The sequence below is a fragment of the Budorcas taxicolor genome, chromosome 8, assembly GCF_023091745.1.
Source record: "Budorcas taxicolor isolate Tak-1 chromosome 8, Takin1.1, whole genome shotgun sequence".
NCBI classification, from domain to species: domain Eukaryota; kingdom Metazoa; phylum Chordata; class Mammalia; order Artiodactyla; family Bovidae; genus Budorcas; species Budorcas taxicolor.
The window spans coordinates 39,689,786-39,710,632 of NC_068917.1; the positions used below are offsets into that span (position 1 = coordinate 39,689,786).

A 20,847-nucleotide genomic window follows, 5' to 3' on the forward strand; every position below is an offset into this window, starting at 1 on the left:
TTATTTGAAGATTATTGCTGAACCATGAAGGAGAATGAGAGAAAGGAGGACAGAACTTTGGGGACATTATGTACATTTTGGGGCCTGGCAAAAATATGTAAATTAGAGAAAAGAGTTCAGATGGAAAAATCCAGAGAGGAAGAAGAGCCAGCACAGGAGTCAAACAGAAAAAACAAAAAAACATTATGTACTGAGGCACAGTCTGAGAGCTGCCTATAGATTTCTGAAAATGACATTTAGGATTGATCTTTGATTTTGGTTTCCAACGTGAGAGAAATTCTACCCTGTCATAGAGACAATGGAACCATTATACACACGAATCAGATCTTTTTGACTAATTTCATATGCTACATGTTTCAGGCTATTTTGTATTTGATATCATTATAAAATCTTCTCCCTTCCTGCCATCAACCCCAAGAGGAGTATTTGATATTCCCTGTAATCCCCCAATTAGCGTCACAGAAACCAAGGAAGAGAGACTTTTTAAGAAACCTTCATAAGGCTAGTTAAACACTACTAAAGGAACATTGTTGGAGAAGGTAATGGCACCCCGCTCCAGTTCTCTTGCCTGGAAAATCCCATGGATGGAGGAGCCTGGTAGGCTGCAGTCCATGGGGTCAGACACAACTGAGCGACTTCACTTTCACTTTTTACTTTCCTGCACTGGAGAAGGAAATGGCAACCCACTCCAGTATTCTTGCCTGGAGAATCCCAGGGATGGGGGAGCCTGGTGGGCTGCCGTCTATGGGGTCACACAGAGTCGGACATGACTGAAGCAACTTAGCATAGCATAGCAAAGGAGCATTGCAGAGGGGTAGGTCACAAGAAAGTATCCATTTTTAACCCAGATGGCGGAAATGGTGATGCCCTATTGAAATGTGGTGCTAAAGCTCAGCATCTCAGAACCTGCATTTGAGTCCCTATTTGGCCGTTTACCTTTAGCTGTATGACTTCAAAGAAGTTCCTGAATGTTGTGAATCGCTGAAGGGGAAAGGAAACTGACAGATAATGTCACATGCCTCCAGGATACCCAGCACTGTGGTGAGAGGCCCTTCACGGCCATCTCATTTACCTTGAGAATAAATGTGAAAGCACAAACTTCCTCAAACATAAGGTATTATTATTGGAAATCGGGGAGAAAAGGAAGAACAGCTAGAGGGAGTAGTTTAAAGCAAGATTTTGAGAGCCTGATCGCAAATGATCCTGTGGTGATTCTATAAAAAATTTCCCGGTATTAACATTGCCTGTTTCTTGTTGTCAATTTCGTAGGTAGACTCTTCAAATGGAATTTCTACCTACAAAGCAACTGCATCTTCCTTTATGTTTGCAAAGCAAACATGTTTAAAGCAGTCTTAAAACTTACTAGATAATTAACAAGTTAATTAACATTAGAACAACAAAAAACCCAAGAGAGATTAAGTGACTTTCTCAAGGACACCCAATCACTGGTATCTGAAAAAAGTATTTTGAACTTCATAGTCTTGCTTAAAGCTAAGAGACACCTCCAACATTTAAAACCTCCAAGAAATCTTCATCTTTGAAAAGAGGTAACATGTTAAGTTCCAAGGAGCACTTTCTTCCTCTCTTGCATATAAACAGCAAGATTGGGCTGTTAACAATATTTTCTGTTCAGAGGAGAAAAAATAGCTTTTGCACAAGTCAAAGCCTCTGTTTCTGTTTTGTTTTCTTCCCACAACTCATGAGTTAGACACAGGCACATGTTTTATTATTTTCCCTCTTCATTTTTGTTTTTGAAAAAATGCATTATTACCACCATGAAGAGGTTGAAATTGTTAGGATCTGGAGTTATCCCTACCAGTTTTGTAGGATTCTGTAATATCTTTCTGCCAGAATACAGAACCATGCATCATTCAGAGATTAGGAATGGCCTCTGATGTATACTTGGAGAACATATTCCTGTTGTTGTCTAGATCTGACTTGATACATCGTTACAGTTATATGGCTTACAGTATAGCTTCCATTAGGAAGAACTACATGATATTGTATCTAGTTAGAAGCAATGAACCATTAGGATGAAAACAGTTTAGAAAGACAACACAGGGAAAAGGAAAAGATTTACTGAATGTTAGGACCTACCAAACAAGGGGGGCTGCCTCCCTTTTCCAGGCTAAGTCTTACCTAGTTTCTTTTCATTGCAATGCCGTGGCTCATCAGGAGACCAAGATACAGAAAACCACTCAAAGCCTTTTCCTGTCCCCCTCTTCCCTACCGGACACTTTGTGAAATCGTCTTCAGGCTTTCTTTGCACAGTTCTGAACCTGTGTCAAGTGTACGATTTCTTTCACTGACTGAGGGGTCTTATTACCAAACCTGGGTGGGCTGCTCGTTACACAAGGCCTCTCATGCCAATCACTAATTCGTTCACTTTTCCATACACATTACTGCACACTGACTGTATGCTTGGTGCAGAGCAGAGAAAGATAACAGAAAATGTTGTTCCAGCTCTCAAGATATGCTCATTATTTGTAGACTAACTAATAACACAGTGTGACTTAGACTGCAGGGTAGTATTGAAGACACCAAGGGATCCGGGACAGAGAGTGGTTGTAATCCTGCCTAGGGCCTGGAGGAGAGACATGGTGGGGTGTGATGGTAAACACCATCTTACTGGTTTCTTTGGTAAAACTAACTAAATAAAATGGAGCTCCATGGATCTCACACATCAATCTGCTGGTTATTCTGTGCTAAGAAATGTGCTATCATGTCTCCGACTCTGTCCCAGAAGGCTTTTGCATTACATCTCAATGTCATGTCACTTTGTGGTTTAAACTCTGAATGGCGTGTCTTAGAGTCAGTATCCAGAGGCTCTCTAAGACACTGACAGTTTCTGTGTCTAACAGAACACAAAAAAGTAAATATTTTTTAAATAGTGGTTATACCCTATTTCCAACTGTTAGTGTACAAACCATAGGACTCCTACAAACCCAGGAGGCTGGGTTCAATCTATACTGCTCAGCAGTTAAATAAAGGTAATATATGTTACAAAATGGTCACTTACTACTTGCAGCCACTTGGCAATTGAATCAAATACCCTTTTGCTCATTTATATAAAGTTTGGTACATTCCTTACACTGGAGCTTCACTAGGTCTATGAAAATTTTACATGCAGCTCCCAGAGTCAGTAGAATGACTGCAAAACCCATTCTGTTTCTTCTGTTATTCTAGCCTCCTCAGTTCTTCATCCTTCCTGTCCTTCAAGACCAGGTTCAAATGACATGTTACCCACAAACCAGCACGTCTTTTTTTTTTTTTCTTGTGTTGTAAATAGTTATATAAAGTATTATCTCTATCGATAGTATGAGCTCTAGGTGGGATCCCAGTCACCTTTAATGTTGTATCTCATATGTTAGTTATCAGAGTACTTCACTGCTCATTGAATGAAGAGATGGATATATCAGTGCATAGATAGACAAATAAATAAGCACAAAGAAATACAAAAGATGGGAAACAGTGGCACATAGTGAATGAAGGAGGTTGTCTGTTGCCTGGTGTCTAAGGTGCTGATATATATTTATATTTCCATTGATTACATGTTTCCTAGCCATGTTTCTTCCATGCTTGGAAGAAAAACATTTTGGATTCAGCCATACTTGACACAGAGACAAGGAAGGCCTTACCTTGGATTTCAGGACACAGATGTGTTATTTTGTTAGTATTCTTTCCCACACTCAAGGAAACGCCAATGTTCCCACCATCTGCCTCTGTAATTTAGTTCAGTGAATTAGATTGTCTCCTTGGAGCAGCAGAACTTGTCACTGTGCGTTGTTTGATCTTTCACCTCCTCTTCTTTGAATCGGTTTCCACCAACTGGAAAACAACCCATGACTCCATGAGTAATAGAGTTTAAAAAAATGCCTCAGAGCTTCTCCCGTAACAAAGATTGAAGCTTTTATTTTCCCACACAAGAATACTTGAATTTAACCTGAAATTCCAAAATACATTCAACTCTGGAAGAAAAAGGAGTAAAAGCAAGAAACACACCCACACTCTCTAGTGATTGCTTTTTGTTAAGAATGTCTTTCCATCGAGAATACACTAGCTATTTTGAGTATGCAACAACATGTTAACATTTTAATTATATACTTCTCACTAGGTTGGTTTTAAAACTTCCTTGCTGAGTTTTAGATTATGAAATGTTTCAAGTTGAATGATTTACTAGTTTTGTTTTTTTCCTTTTTTATAAATTGAACTAAAATAGACTGAAATGGTTGTAAAAGATGTCTAGTTCGATCTTAACCAGATTTTTTTTAAATACCTTTAATGTAAAAAGCGTAAATGTAACTTTTTCATAATGATTTCAAAATAATACTACTTTGTGTTACATGATCTAGGAGCATAGTAATTACAGATTTACTATTTTTGTATTTTGAAGCCAGTCAAATTTTATTTGTTAATTTGTTCCCTGCCCTTTGGTTTAGAATGCTCCAAAACCATCACAGTAGCTATTTGAGTAGAATTACTGGGTTTAAAATCTAGTTAATTAAAAATAATCAAAATAATTTTATAATGTGTTGGTTTCTCAATAGATTCATTTGTACTTCTCTCTCTCTCTCTCTTTGTTTTTGTTTTTTTTTTTTTTTTTTTTTCCATTTTTGTTTTCCTTGTAGCGCGGGAGTTGGCCGGACTGGGTGTTTCATTGTAATAGATGCCATGTTAGAAAGAATAAAGCATGAAAAAACTGTAGATATTTATGGCCATGTAACTTTAATGAGAGCCCAGAGGAATTACATGGTTCAAACAGAAGACCAATACATCTTTATCCATGATGCACTGTTGGAGGCAGTGACTTGTGGAAATACCGAAGTGCCAGCTAGAAACTTGTATGCCTACATTCAGAAGCTGACACAAATAGAAACAGGAGAGAATGTCACAGGAATGGAGCTCGAATTTAAGGTATGATATTGGATGTGATGTGGTAATTCAGAAGCAAGTCATTCTGGAATTGTCTTTCTTAACCTTTCAAATAGGTGAAGTTACAAGATTCACTTGACCTTCTCCCTCGGGTGTCTGACTATAAAACACTTTCTTCATCTTTCCCTTTTCTATTTTTTGCTTCCTCATAATACCTTGAGCTCTTCTGTACCCTAATTTAAATTGAGAGAACATATTCTTAGAACATAATATTTAAAACTTCCTCTGTCTATATGGAGTCATTAGGTAGACGTGAAAAGCAGTGCAGTTGGAAGAGTGACTGGATTAAAAATAAACAGAATCTTCGTATCTAAAGAGAAAATCTTGGGTTCACTGCAGTTACACCACAGGCTAAAATTATCTTTGTTGAATTTTTATTTTTTTGTTGTTTTTCTGTTCAACAGCGTCTAGCCAGCTCTAAAGCTCACACCTCAAGATTCATCAGTGCCAATCTTCCATGTAATAAATTCAAAAATCGCCTTGTTAATATTATGCCATATGAATCCACAAGGGTGTGCCTGCAGCCTATCCGAGGTGTAGAAGGATCTGATTACATCAATGCCAGTTTTATTGATGGATACAGGTATATACTCTTGCTCCCCTGACAGCCTAAACTCTTGGTATTTACATGTGCCCTAGTTTCACAGCCAGAATGAATTTCATCTCAATTTAAAATGTTTTCTTTCTGCATTGGTCAGCATTCAGTCCCTTGATATTCATTTTTTGTTATTTTGGATAGGAGTAAGAGGAAGCAATCATGGAATTTATAATCTGCACTCTTCTTTCAGAAACCATTTGGATATGGAAGGAGTTAATATAGAAATTGTTTTGAACCAAATTATATAAATGTCATAGATTGTATGAGTCATTTCTACAAAATGAAGCTGCACAACTGTTTCTTAAGTGATTTATATGAGACATGAAATTGAACTATTAGCATTGCTCTAAAGTTTAAATAACAGTGATAAAGACATACATCATTATATTAACAAAGCAATTTCTTTTGCAAAATTCCTAAAATGTCTTAAATGTTCTTATTTGATTACATAATTGTAACGGGAATTTACCATAATAACATTAATATTTTCATTTTTATTACCTGGATTTGATATTTACATATCAAATGTGAAGCCTTTGTATATTTTCTGATTAACATGCTATCTGTGATTCAGACAACAGAAAGCTTACATCGCTACCCAGGGGCCCTTGGCAGAGACCACTGAAGACTTCTGGCGGATGCTCTGGGAACACAACTCCACCATTGTCGTGATGCTCACCAAGCTGCGTGAGATGGGTAGAGTGAGTATCTTCACATAAGACCTTCACTCCACAAAGAAATGAGGATTCCATTGAAAAAACCCCAGTGCTAATGTCGTTTCTTTGAAATGTTGAGTACTCCAGACATGTTATGAGTCATTCATTACTGTATGTTGGTTTTTAACTTGCAAAGCCACATCAAGTTCTTTCATTTTTGTGTTTTGGAGAAAAAACAGGTACTTTATTTCCAGTGTAGCACTGTCATAGAGACTAATATTGCTGATTTGTTCTGATTCTCAGTGTAGTCTTACTTCCTTTTGCTCTGAACAAGCCATAGCTTAGGTGCCATCATTACTCTGTATGAAGGAATTTGACTTTGTCATCTCTGAGGCAAATTTTTGCTTGTTCATCTTCCACTCTGATTAAACTATCGGAAAGTTACATAGTTTTTCTATGAATAAATCTGATAATCTCTGCTCTACTTAAAAAAAAAAAGGTTATTCTGAAAAATACCATGAAATAGTATTAGAGCCACCTAATTCATAATAGTATTAGAGCCACTTAGATTCAGCAGATACAAGCACTCTGCCATATTTGCTTAAGAGGCTTTTTTTTTTCTTGTCTTTGTATAAATTCAATGGTAGAGATGTATCTAAAACCCAAATTTTAGAGCCCAGACAGAGAGTAAAAAAATACCAAACTGAGAAAGAAACTTGACTTTTCTGATTTGGTTGCTGAAGTCACTAAAACTGCACGTGCTCCAGGTTCTTCAGCTGACGAAGGAGATTGGACAAGTTCAACTCAGAGGTTTCTTTCTGTGTTCACACTTGACGTTTGTCTTCGTTCAAAACCACAATGGTGAATGTCAATACATGATTGACATGGCTAGCATTAGCCTGAGTACTGATGTAATTATTTGTCTAAACTAAGTATGAAGATGCTTACCCTATTGAAGTAGCCAGTTCAACTTAGGTGTATTAGGCATCTACTGTATGCCAAGTACTCTGCTTGGTACCGTGAGCAAATAGTGACCCACACAATTTCCCTCTCCTGAGGAAACCTATGCTTTCAAAGAGAAGATGAGTCACGTGTAATGGAATGGTCTTAAATTCTAAAATGGTGTTAGTGAAAGAAAGACATTAGATATATAGACGGGTGATAAACAAAACTCTATTTACACTTTACATAGCTCGTCATTAATCTTCATTTTTCTCAGGAGAAATGTCACCAGTACTGGCCAGCAGAACGATCTGCAAGATACCAGTACTTTGTTGTTGATCCCATGGCTGAGTACAACATGCCACAATATATCCTAAGAGAATTCAAGGTCACAGATGCCAGGGTAAGTTGGCATAGTCTTATGCTCTTAAACATTAGCTGAAATACAGTCTAAAAGACATCTCTGGGAGAAAACATTTGCCAAGCGACCATAGTCCCAAACTAAAAGAAATCACCCATTTTGGAGAATTTTTTTTTCTTTTTTTAATATAAGAGTAACTTTGCCTGTTTGGCAAGTTTTCTCATAAACCCAGGCTTGGCTCACATTCAAAGGGAACATCTGGCAGCCCAACTTTGGGGACATACTTGGTGAATGTGTGTGCCGGGAAGCATTTACTGATTGGTTGGCTGCGCTTACATTCACCTTCTTAGCTCATTCTCTTTGGAGCTTTTTTGACTTCTTCATTACTTGAGGCTGTAAATATGTTGTTGTTTTGCTAAGCCCTTTAGGTCATGTGGGCTTGGAGGTTAATTTGGTATGATTTTAAAACTGCAGAGCAAATGACATTCTTTAGAAGAATCTGACAAGCTTTGCACATTCTAATTTGATTCCTGGCATGGTTTATTCCTCCGTGTGCTAATATGTCTGTCCATGAAAGCTGTGCACCCGCGACCCTTCTTGGCTAATTTTCATCCTGCATTTCTGATCTAGATTGCTGAGTCCAAAGTTCAGCCCTGATGTAAGATGTTCTGTGCATAAACTTTAAAATCCTTGCCTTTGGCCACTTTTAAACCATGATTACAAACACATCTTAGAAGAGATTGGGTCAGTGCAAAGCCCTGCTTTGTTTTTGGAACTGTCTCAGTGGGTGGGTTGAATAAAACTGTAGGGTAGAACTATTTACTTGATCCATTGTTTTTTCTGGAAAGCAGCTTTCTCAACCAAGACTCAAGTTTAGAGATTGTCCACTAATCCCCAAAGCCTGGCCCTGGCTATTGACCTAAAGTGAAGGAGAAATTGGTTAGCAGGCTGCTTGGCTCAGGTGACAGACCTGTTAATCCTAGAAAGTCTGAAGTCTTAACTACTCTGAAGGTGACTATGCTCAAGACAGTAGTTAAGCCCCTAGGTCTCGTTTTGAGTCCTACTCTGTGTTTGTTTGTTTTTTTTAAAAAAAAGAACACACTTTCAGAATTTGAAGCTAGATATCTGAGTGAAAATTTTGAGTGCATTCCAAGCAAACACACCAACCATTTCTGACGAAAGTATAGCAGCAGCCAGGCACCACAAACAGCAGAGACAACTTCTTTATTACCCCTCGATTGCCCAAATTAAATCTGACCGTGATAAGTAAAAGAAACCTTGGAGGAACTTGTTCACATGTTTTGTTTTGAAGCCTCCTTGTGACTGTATAATTTTTTTAGCTACCGTAGCATGTGCTATTTGTGCTCCTAATGTGTTTCTAATCTCAACTTTCCAGTTTAAAAAGCACATTGGCACTTGAGAATACAGTCTCGTTAAACAGGTAGCCTTTAAATGCAGTCAGGTGGTCTCTCTTCCAAATCATAAAGGTTTGTACACATGACTTCTTGCTGCTAAAAGCAACCGTGGTCAGAAATGAAATCACCAGGACAGTCAGAGAAGACAAATCTGTATCACCTAGCCACTGGCTTCCCTTCCTGTGCTTTTCAAACCCTTTTCAGAAACCGAGGGAAGTAAATCATGCTTCTGTAGTAACAATCCATAAGTTAGTTATGGGGCCAAGCAGTTATTTTTATATTCCTCAGTATTCTCACAAAGTTGATGTGATCTACGTGTTTTATCTCAATTCCCAAATGATGCCAGTCAGGAATATGCCCTGTTCCTATGGAAACCACCAGACTTGGTGATGTGTCCAGCTCGAGTTGGGCCATGCTTTCTTCTCCATACAACTCAATGAGAAAGATTGGGTCTCTGTTTACTTACTCAGAGGGCTTCTCAGGTGGTGCTAGTGGTAAAGAACCCACCTGCCAATGCAGGAAACATAAGAGAAATAGGTTCAGTCCCTTGGTCAGGAAGATCCTCTGGAGGAGGAAATGGCAACTCACTCCTGCATTCTTGCCTGGAAAATTTCATGGACAGAGGAGCCTGGCGGGGTATGGTCCATGGGGTTGCAAAAAGTCAGACATAACTGAAAACGACTTAGCATAGAGGCTACTTACTCAGAATCTTGGGAACATGAATATCTGTATCAAAAAGGACTTGATTGAGGGGAAAGTTATTAAAGAAGTGGAAAGAAGAACCACATTGAAGCCTTAACTAGGAGCAGGGCCTCCTCAAATGGGATCCACCCATCTGAAGTTGGAATTTGGATTATCTCTGTCTCTGTAATTCAGGGAAGAAAGTTGATGGTGATAGTTGTTATTCCTGCTTCAATAAACAGAGAGTCCCTTCTGCTTTTGTTATCCTTCCAAACATTATAGAATTCCAGAATGAATCCAGAGTCTTTTAGTATTTTCTTTTGAAGCCATTTATACTTCAGAGTACTTCTGCCTAATCACTTGAAAGAAAGATTGCGTCTGCATCTGGCTTTTGGTTTGTCTGTGTTAAAGCCACGCATGGACCCCTCAGCTTCTGTGGTCAGCCAGAAAGAGTCCTTTTTCAGAACACAGCATTTAGTCATTAATAATCCCTCCTATCTCCTTGAGGGACGCCTCACTTCCTGCTCAACGGCATAGTCACCTGGTACGCGCTGTGTATACTGCCTTGGCTAGCAATAGTATACCTCTGAGACGTGGGGCGTCCAGGTTAACAGCCGCTACCCAGTTTGTGTCAGATCCTTTCAGTGTCACTATTTGTCATCTGACAGTGCTGCAAATAAGCTAGCACAGCAGATGTGACGGTGTCATGACAATAGCAGAATCTCTGGTCTGGACGACTTGCCTGGATGTTCCTGTCAGCATAAGAGGTTATTGGATTCTGAAAATTTTGAAATGGAATGTCTTTGTTCCACTTTGGCTTCGAAGACAATCTCTGGGGCTCAGAAGCATTTCCTAATATGAGAATGAGGCGGCTCTTTTTGAGAATTCTGGTTTTTAACTGGACATTGTGAGAGTAAATCAATTTGCAATTTAAATAGATGTGAAATGTAGACAGTGTTAATAGCAGGTAAGATATGAACATGACTGATTTTCTAGTTAAACATGTTTCTAACTTTTTCTTCCCTGTTTTGGAAAAAATCATGCCTGCTCTTATGGCCTGTGCACTGGCTGAATCCTCCTGGCGTCCTCCTCTGTGGTTGGGTGTGTGGCTTTCGTTCTGAAGGACGGGCAGTCCCGAACCGTGAGGCAGTTCCAGTTCACCGACTGGCCAGAGCAGGGAGTGCCAAAGTCTGGAGAAGGATTTATTGACTTCATTGGCCAAGTCCATAAAACAAAAGAGCAGTTTGGCCAAGATGGACCCATTTCAGTCCATTGCAGGTGAGTTAAGAATCAGGAATGATGAGTTTCCATTTGTGCTTAATGCAGTGATAACTTTGAAAATATTCACTGTTGTCTGTTCATTATTGGTACCAGTTTTCTGAGAGTCTGCATAATCCAGATTTTATTTTTCTCAGAAATATATTGTAAACCCTCAAGCAAGGACTCATTTCTCTTTCTTTCCACAAAGTGAAAATAATCAAGGAAGATTTCTATCTTCAAATTTTACCTCTTGTAGCAAAGAACCAAACTATGTTTATCCTTGCCTGTTTTACTGTATCAGGAATTATTGGTATATCCCTGAGTGATAATTTGTTCAGTTTATCATTCCTTAGCTTTTTTGCTTTCATAGCATTACCCTGATAACTATCTTTCTGTATCTTTCTCCTGTGTTTCTCTTCTTGAGAAAACCATAAATAGTTATTAAGCCTTAATGACAATACTAATTTCTTGTCAGTCAATAAGTGATTAGAATGGTACCTCAGTTAACATTGCAATGTGCTTGAAAATTGTTGCTATATCAGAAAATGAAGCACCTTCAAGTTAATTATTTTCAATAGTTTCCACAGCATTTTATAATTCAAATCATTGAAGTTAATAGAAATAGCAACTAAATGGTTCAGAAAGGACACTTGCAATAAATGTAGTGCTTTTGGAAGTTACTATGCAAAAACCTTCTAGCAAAAGGAATTAACTCATTTTTTTTTAAGTCTTAGTTTGTAATTCTTTAGAGTCAAAATCTTGAAAGACTTTATTAAAAAATTTATTTGCTTTCCCCCTGCCCCAAATCCAGAACTACATTTCTTAGTGATAAGGGTGATAGTGTGTCAAAATAGGGGAACTATTACACATGGGCTTCAAAATACCTGAGCTTCAGTCCCACTTCTGTCATCATGAGCTCTGTGACAAAAGGGAAACTTTTCTAAACCTCAGTTTTCTAACTGATCTCTGTGACCCTTTCTAGCACATTATTTCCCAGGCATGGCATATTACGTGAGAAGCAGACCTTATTTCTACGTATTTGCTATGTGTTGAGTTTACCCAGAATCCTGTGCTTTAGACAACCAAACAGCATGTAGGAAATGATGCGTGGACTCAATATTCAGACTAAGTGGATGGTATACACTGGACTTGAATTACCTGGATACTCCCCTTAATTTTCCACATAATTTACCAAAATCCTAATTCACATTCTCTAATAGAAACTGTAAAGAAAAGACTATATTTAATGCATTTGTCTTTACCTTCAGGCATTCCCATAAGTATAAATAAGCATGCATATGCGTATCACTTTTCATTGCTTTTGTCACAAAGTTATTTGGATAAAGAGTATATACAAAGACTACTTTAGTAAAATACCATGACAGTTATTCACGTATCTTAAAGACCTCTAGATACTTCCTTTTATCTGAGAGTATTTATAAAATACCACTTATTTTATTTATAGCTTATTAGTAACATGACAAAGTCAATAAATTCAGAAGTTATAAGGCTAGTGTCTGGTATTTTCTTGAAAGCACCTCGTGGAAAGTCCGAAGCCCTATATTTTTGTAACATTTGAGCAATAAAATCAAGGTAAAATAGATCCTGGAGTACTTGAATCATTCAATGAAAAGATCATAAATCACAGTCTCTTGGGATTAAGAGAGACTTTCAAGGTTGAAAGCAACCCTGAAGGTCATCTACTCCGTTTTGACAGAGAGCCTTGTCTGCCCCTAGATATCCTTAGCCACTGTGTAAAACCTGCCTGTGGATTTACATTTGTTAGGACTCTTTAGAAAAAACACAGTTTATAAAAGGACACACTATTTATATATCAATTACATCCCCAAGTAAATGAATCCATCCAGTTTCTACAGCCTGTACCCAAGCGTTATACATGCTGTTTAATTAGGATCCAAAAATGTAGGGATTTTTCAGATTATTCACTCTTCTCATTACCTAAACCTCCAGATGCTTTCCTACTTCTTAAGAGCACAAAAGCTATGAATTCATTTTCTTCTCTTGCTACAATTACGATTCTGGAATTATCTTAAAACAATAAAGAAAACAGAAACCCCAAACCTTGCTAACATGGTGGAAAGAATCCTGATATTTAGCTACTGAACATCTAAAAATAAGTGTATGTATATAGCTCAGTGGTTCTTAACGAACATTTTTTTTATTTTTAAGTTTAGAGGCCCATTTGATAATATGCTAAAGCTATAAGTTTCAAAAACAGAAAATATATATATACATTTACATAATCCATACAAAAAAAATTCATAAACCCTTATGAAGACTAAATGAAGTCTTATGAAGATCCTGTGTCAGACGATCCTGCTGTAGAATCTCTTTTTGTCTCACCTTATCTGAATTATTTCATAGCTTAAAAATATTAAGCAGGCAAGGCCCAAATTTCAGGATCTGATAAAGAGTGTAAATATATATCTTATTCACTCTTCCTTTAATCAATTTACTTTATAATTTTATGTTTCCTGGGTCTTTCCACAATGATATATAATCCCTGTTTTAAAAAATCAGTTACTCTATATTCATTGTCACTGTTATCATGGCACACTGTCCTAAGAGTTAATCATTTTGTGAACCCAACAGCACATTTTCTGAAACATTGCTGTAGAAGAAGCTGATGTAATATGGAAGCTGGTGGACATATGTCCACCTCCAGGAAAATGTAGCCATGACTGCGTGTCTCATCTAGTAATATTGCCTTTGTTATTATGACAGTGCGGGCGTTGGAAGAACTGGAGTCTTCATAACACTAAGCATTGTTTTGGAAAGAATGAGATATGAAGGAGTAGTAGATATCTTCCAGACTGTCAAAATGTTAAGAACACAACGACCAGCCATGGTGCAGACAGAGGTGAGAAAAATCTCCAGGAGTATGTCACATCTCAAGAGCCAGATAATAGACTTTATTTGCCAAGTTCTCCTAGAGTCCAGAGACTGTCAACACCAGAGGCAAAATACAGGGAAATACTGTGGGAAAAACATCCAATTGTTTAATATTTTTGAACCTTATTCCCCCTCTTTGTAAATGGGAGTGGTAGTGTCAACATCTTAGAGCTGGTTTGGAAGTTATCTAAGATAATATATCAGGTTGAAACATGTCAAATTGTCAGTATTTGGTCATTCGGGGCCTATAAAAATGGCAATTTCATATAATTAATTATATACATATTAAGGTGATATACATTGCACATAATTAATATATGTAAAAAGCACAAGGGTAGATAATATACCTGGTAGATAACAGACCCTTGGCCCATTTTACTTCTCCATTCCCCTTCTGTTTGCCTAGGTGGTATCAACTGTTCCATATTTCATTTCTTAATAATGATATTTTTAAATATTTGCCCTAATGAAATTAGCCTGCTATTTTCTACTCCAATAATTGATATGAAAATTCTCATATTTCTCAGAATAATAGGAGTTCATGATTTAGTCAATCTGGCCTATTGACTTCATTTTAAGGATAATTTAAGTGATAGATAGTGTTTCTGTTTCTCAAAAGGCCACCAAATTATACAATTTATATGTATTCCTAAATTCATCACCCACAGTATATTCCAGGCTTTGATTTGAAAATAGTGCAAGCATTTGGCTTGCAATACCCAAAACATTATGTCAGCCTGACAAACTTAATAGGTATTGGGGGTGACAGAGGGAAATTGGACTTTTAAAAAGCCTTAACACTTAGCCAAGCAACTTACTGTGACAAGATAGGAAAGCAAACTCCATTTATTTTGCATTACCATTTTTATTGTAGAAAAATGCACATTTAAGCAAAATAGAAACTATCTGCTTTCAGCCCCATTGGCTACTGAAAATAAGTTTCTTTTATGGGAAAATCCTACTTTTTCCTCATCCCTTCTCATCTGTAAATTATAATTTTTCCATCTTATAATGCCCCCACTTACTCCAATTTGACAGTGTTCTTCCCTGTCTATAAAAGGATATGTTTCACGCTGTTTTAGTTTAGTGTAGGTCTTTCTAGAACAGACAACTAGCAATCACACTGAATTAGGCCAAATGGCACAAGTATTTTTTGACATGGGCAGCCAGTCTTATGATGCCATTTTCAAGGGATGAAAAGCTTAACAGTTCAACACCCTGTGTATTCAGCTTCATATGCCTGATGTTCATCACAAAGATACCTTCTGGCTGCCTCCCTCACTTACATAAGCACATCAGAAACAACAGTGAGTAATTCTGATTACAGGCAATAAGGATTACTGTCTGATAAGATTTTTTTTTTAATTTAGATGTTTTTGGCAATAGCCCAGAAAATAAATGAACCCATATTTTCCTCTGGACAATGTGTATCTGCATCAGCCTCTCTTAAATATGCAAACTGAGAATTACTTATCACAAATAATTAGATAATTATAAACGACAGCTGTGGCATATAAGGAGTTCACATGTTCAGTTGGTAGTACTGTCTAGTACTACTGGGAGAACAGTTCACATACGTCTGGAAGATAATCTTCACACGAGCTTTCACTACTTTGGGATTAGGAGACGATTTTAGTCAAATTGATTGGTAGAGTTAATAAATACCTATGTGGCTAATGGTTCTTTGCTTAAAAGAAAACAGTCAGTCATTGGATTGAATTGATTGACGAAAGTAGTGGTTTTGCCCTCCCCTAGCTGTAGCTGAGTCTTCCAGCATCGTTTCCGTTTTTCTGTCACAATGGACTCATGGCCTCTTTCCTTTCCCCCCGGCCCGTGCTTTGTCTCCTGCAGGATCAGTATCAGTTCTGCTATCGAGCCGCACTAGAGTACCTGGGCAGCTTCGATCACTATGCAACGTAGAAACCCCTGACCCACTTTGGATTTTTACTACAGGCCCTTCAATATCCATGGAGTCTCTTCTGAGCCATACAGGGCACTTGAGAAGTCCTTCTTAACTTCTAGCTAACAACCACTTAGTAGGACTATCACACACAAAACAAATTAAAAAAAAAACAAAAACAAAAAACACACAAAACAACGAACTCTTCTGGGTGGACCAAGAATTCACTGTTTAATAATCTAACCTGAAAAATAATAAAGAGAATCCTGACTGAGGAGGCATCTGAAGGATTTTATTTACAGATACCTCAAGGATTCAAAATAAAGGGAAGAAGAAATCACAGCAAAGAACCGCCATCTTGTTCAGGATTGTGTGACGGGTGTGAGGAGAAATGGCCTGAGTGCAGCAGCTCAGGGCACGATCTTTGCTGGCTTCTCATGACAAAATGGACTTGCTTCGACATCGCCCCTTCCCACCATACTACTCATAATAACATTGTAGGGGGTAAGGGGGTGGGGAATGTTTAAAAAGAAAGTCTTTGATTTAGTTTTTTAGTATTGTAAAGATACTGCTGACCTGTGCTTCATTTTTAACTGTGTAAACTTTTTTTTAACAAAATGTATCATTCGATAAAGTGAAATTTTCAAAAGTTACATAACTGTTCATTTTTTATTTCCAAATTGTAGGTTTTTTTAAGCTGTAGAACTGTTATCTGTAATATCTTGCTGTAGAAATACTGAATAATTTGAAGATTTGCACATTTTTGTGCAATATTCTTAATCTACAGTATTGGTCTCGTCTGATATTATTTTTACATTTCTGTTTGGTTTTTGTTGCTGAGAAAGTACCCATTCTCTTCAAATAATCAAAGAGAACTTTGTTTTGTTTTGTTTTTTTGGAATCAACAGGGAGGCGCAAAGTATAAAGTTGCTGCTAACATATATACATATATATCCATATTTTATAGGGGTGTCTATGTATATATATAGTGTGTCCACACAAAAAGATACATATAGCTATCATTCAGTTCTTCCATGATTTAGTTTTTAATTTTCTAAGGTAGAAAAGCTATGGTAACATCTTTTTCAATTTGTTATTTTATGACATACTGATATTTCTTAATATCACACAATTTTAATTTTTAAGGGAAATGAGGAATGCACATCAGTGATTGTCAGACCTCACCCCCTTAATTTCCCTCCCAATCTCCCCCAACCCCTCACTCACCCACCTAATCATAATGACAAATACTATTTTGTTAGCCAGGCTTCCAACAAAGTTCAATATTTCTAACACTCTAGTGCAATAAAACATTATTAGATATCTAAGAGGTGTGCATGTGGGAAAGGTCAGTGCATATCCCTTTAGGAGGGGAGAATGTTGTAATATATCAGCTATCAAGATGTTTAAAAAACAGTGTATTCAATTGTATATTGTCTATAGTATGTGCTATGAAATTTGCATTTATGATATGTAACAGGGGCAAAGCCAAACTCATGTTACTCTGTTCAATCAGAAACTTTTTCTTTTTTTTTGTGGCATACAGCATTCCTGGGAAGTGCTGTACTTTGTTTTCTTTTGGTTTTAGTTTTGCATTTAGAGTGCCTTATAATTGATGCCTATTTTAATAGCATTTCTTTTTAGCTTTTGGTTCATATTTTCATTCCTTGTTCATATGTGTTTCTCTTCCAATTAAAGTATTATCTGTTTACCACATGTACAAAAACTCTTTGAATAATATGCATTCCTAGTTTTAACCAAGTCGGGGATGTTAGTGATTGTACCAGCCCAAAGCACTTGGATAAGCAGGGCCCTTCTTCCTTTCATAACCATCAACATCAGGAAAAGCTACTTGTTTTATTTGTAATCCCTTCCAAATCTGCTCTGAAACATTCAGTAACTACACCAAATTTATTAACAAACACCATTGTCAACTTTGAACATATTTAGTATTCCATTCAGATTTTTCTAAAAGAAGAATTAAAAACATATATATATATATTTACACATATCCCCCCAAATTTTTCAACACAATTTCTATAGGAAGCCATGAATGATGGCATGAGTTTGCCATATCTTACATGATTTTAAAGAACATTCAAAATATTCAAGGAACTCTTAGAATTTTGGTATAATATTTCGATTTAATATTAGCTTCATTGATGTTCTGCATGGAAGGATTTTTGTTTTCTACATTTCCCATCACTGGCAGAATGAAATCCAAGAGACCAAACACTTGCAAGCATCATATTTGAGCACTTTTTTTAAAAAGAGGAAAAAAAGCTGAGAAAAAAAAAAGAAAAAAAGAAATAAAAAAGAAAAAAAAAAAAACTAAAAAAAAAGTATCTAGAAGGCTACCTCAGAATGAGACTCTGTAACCTACATCAGAACCAGAGAAGAATGTGCACTATGTGGGTCTGTTATTTTCTTTTAGTTCGTATCTATGGAGAATGATCCAAGTGCCAGATTACTCAGTGCTATAATTTTTATTCAGTGAAACCAAGGGGGTCAGAGAGACATTGCATCATGCAGACGTGCCGTGTTGGACATGTAGAATCTGATGGTGTACTGCACACCAGACCATTGGCCAATGAGCAGTATCTCTCCCTGAAACTGAAACTGCTCATGTGGCAAAGGGACAGGGGAGAATAATCACAGGAAGAAAATATATGGGATGCATCCCACAGACGAGCGAGGAGGAGACTATTCCAGAGATCTTGCTGTTCAGGAGCTGTTCCGAGAACTAACTCCCTTACTGTCATTGATGTGCATTCCACTGTGCTTTTCTGTACAACCATTCTACTTTATGTTCCCAGGTAAACATCTTTATCTACCATTACCATAAACTTTCAAGTTTTCAGTTATTTTCATCATCATAACCAGTACGGTGCTATTATTTACCTATGTATGTGTAGTTATGTATAATTTTGTAATTAGTTACAATGGTAAAAAAAATCAAAATATATAAAAAGTGATTTGTACAGAACTTTATTTTAGCTCTTTTTTAAAAATGATTTGCATGGTTAGACAACGGCAAGGACAGCCAGGGGAGGGAAGGGCCTCTAGGGAACTTTGCACTTTCTATACCTTTGTACTATGCACTGCCCTATTGATTCTACACCCAATAATGTTATTACTTGAACCCATCTGTAAGAAACTGCTTCAGAAATTCATTTGTGTGTATGTAAATAACCCAGCATAGAAACAGGAAAGGAAAAATTCTGTGCTAATATACAGGGTTTTTTTCTTTCCTGTTTTTTTTTTTTTTTTCCTTTTTTGTTTTGCTTTGTTTTAGGCCCTTCTTTTTATTTTTAATAATCTTTTCTTTTTCCTGTTTTGGGTTTTAGTTTCCTTTGGGTTTATGGGTGCCCTGATACTCCAGCAGAGATCAGAAGGCTACAGATCCATCCTATCCATCCGTTATGTGGCTTTGCCATCCAAGCTTGGAGTGTCTTTACAAAGATAATAACAGTTGTGTTCTTTGCTCTCGTTTTGGATGCATAGACTGAAAAATTAAAAAAAAATAACTTGTAAAATGGCTTGTTAAAAAAATACAATTACCTCTAATTAGTAGTACGCGTAAATGTTTTACAGAATGAAAGGCGTGCTTTTTATTTTCTTACTTCGTTACATTGGTGGCGAAAGAAGTCTGTATGAAAATCAGTTCTTTGCTGACACAAGTTCCATTTGTTACAAATGAATTCTAATAAAAACGTCAGTGTTATGCAGCCCTGGCTTTTGCTTCTGTCCACTCAAGCACTTTGGTTTTGAAATGGCTATATATGTTCCCTCTTCTCCTTTGGTTATCTAGTTAGTTCCTTGATGCTAATAGTAATTCTTCTTACCAAGAGGCTGCTATCTACAGGTGCCTGCACTGAGGTGAACACCTTTCACTGGTAAGAAAACTGATGCTTAAAGAAACAGTTTGCTCAAGGTTACAAGCAAAGAAAGAGATCTTGGTATCTCTCAAAGTATAAATGATGGGCGATCTTTATTTCTGATGAAGATAACTACTATATACATATAGATGCATTATATATATCCATGTATACACATAATGTATATACATATTATCTTGAAACAACTGGCATCTCTCAGGCACATAAAAAAAATGTTTGGGAACATGGCTGAGAAAATACTTGGCTTAGATTGTTTATGCAGTTATGGGTCAGACCTGTTGTAGGCATTGAGAAGGCAATGCCTCCCAGTCAACAAATGAGATACTACATAGAGACTGCAATCTAGGGAGAGAGGCTGGCATTAAATGATAAATTTACACTCTGACAAGTATTATAAGAGAAAGTGGAGATTCATGAAGTTAGGACTTTCTATTGTGAAGGACGGAAACCCTGACTTGGCTTAAAAGAAAAGGAAAGTATTTTTTGGCTTATGTATTTAAAGATTAGGAATGGACTTACATTGCAAGAGTAGGCACATATACTCTTCGGAAACAATTGGCTCAGGTGCTGTCTTCAGCAGTTGGCATCTCTCTCCTCCAATCTGGTTTCTACTTTCAAGTGTCAGTTCTAAGCAATCTATGTGGTCCCTGGAATCTTTGGGATTTTAACATGAAAAATCAGGCAAGTGGAAGAGTTTACTTCCCAACAGTACAAATGGAAACCCTTGAACAGAATGGATGCCTGTTGGCCTTCACTGATGTGACCTGGGGAAAGTGAACATCTCAGGATCACAACTAAGGATAGGAAAATATAATGTGCTCATTGAGTTGCCAAGTCAAAAAGGATGTAAGGTCTATCGTGAATAGACCTAGAGACTGTCATACAGAGTAGAGTAAGTCAGAAAGAGCAAAACAAATATAAGATTGTTTATACGTAGAATCTTCCATATTATGTGGAATCAAGAAAAATAGTACAGATGAACTGATCTGAAAAGCGGAAACAGAGACAGAGATGTAAAGAAAAACTTATGGATACCAAGCGGGAACAGGGATAGAGGTGGGATGATTGAGAGACTGGGATTGACATATATATGCTACTTTGTTAAAATAGATAACTAATGAGAACCTACCATATAGCACAGGGAACTCTACTCAATTCTCTGTGGTGACCTAAATGGGAAGGGGATCTAAAAAAGAGGGGAATATATGTATACATATAACTGATTCACTTCGCTGTACAACAGAAACACAACAGTGTAAAGCAACAGTTATAAAAAAAAAAAAAGAATGT

General features: G+C 37.0%; 1 protein-coding gene across 1 annotated transcript in view; it reads left to right on the plus strand.

The window, feature by feature from the left end:
• PTPRD (protein tyrosine phosphatase receptor type D) overlaps positions 1 to 15,678 on the plus strand; it is a 440,423-nt gene extending 424,745 nt beyond the window's left edge. The window contains exons 31-37 of the mRNA XM_052645411.1: positions 4,629 to 4,914; positions 5,337 to 5,515; positions 6,105 to 6,231; positions 7,406 to 7,531; positions 10,709 to 10,863; positions 13,591 to 13,726; positions 15,610 to 15,678. Of these exons, the coding sequence (XP_052501371.1) occupies positions 4,629 to 4,914; positions 5,337 to 5,515; positions 6,105 to 6,231; positions 7,406 to 7,531; positions 10,709 to 10,863; positions 13,591 to 13,726; positions 15,610 to 15,678 (1,078 nt within the window). The remainder of the gene's footprint in view (positions 1 to 4,628; positions 4,915 to 5,336; positions 5,516 to 6,104; positions 6,232 to 7,405; positions 7,532 to 10,708; positions 10,864 to 13,590; positions 13,727 to 15,609) is intronic.
• Positions 15,679 to 20,847: the final 5,169 nt, after the last annotated feature.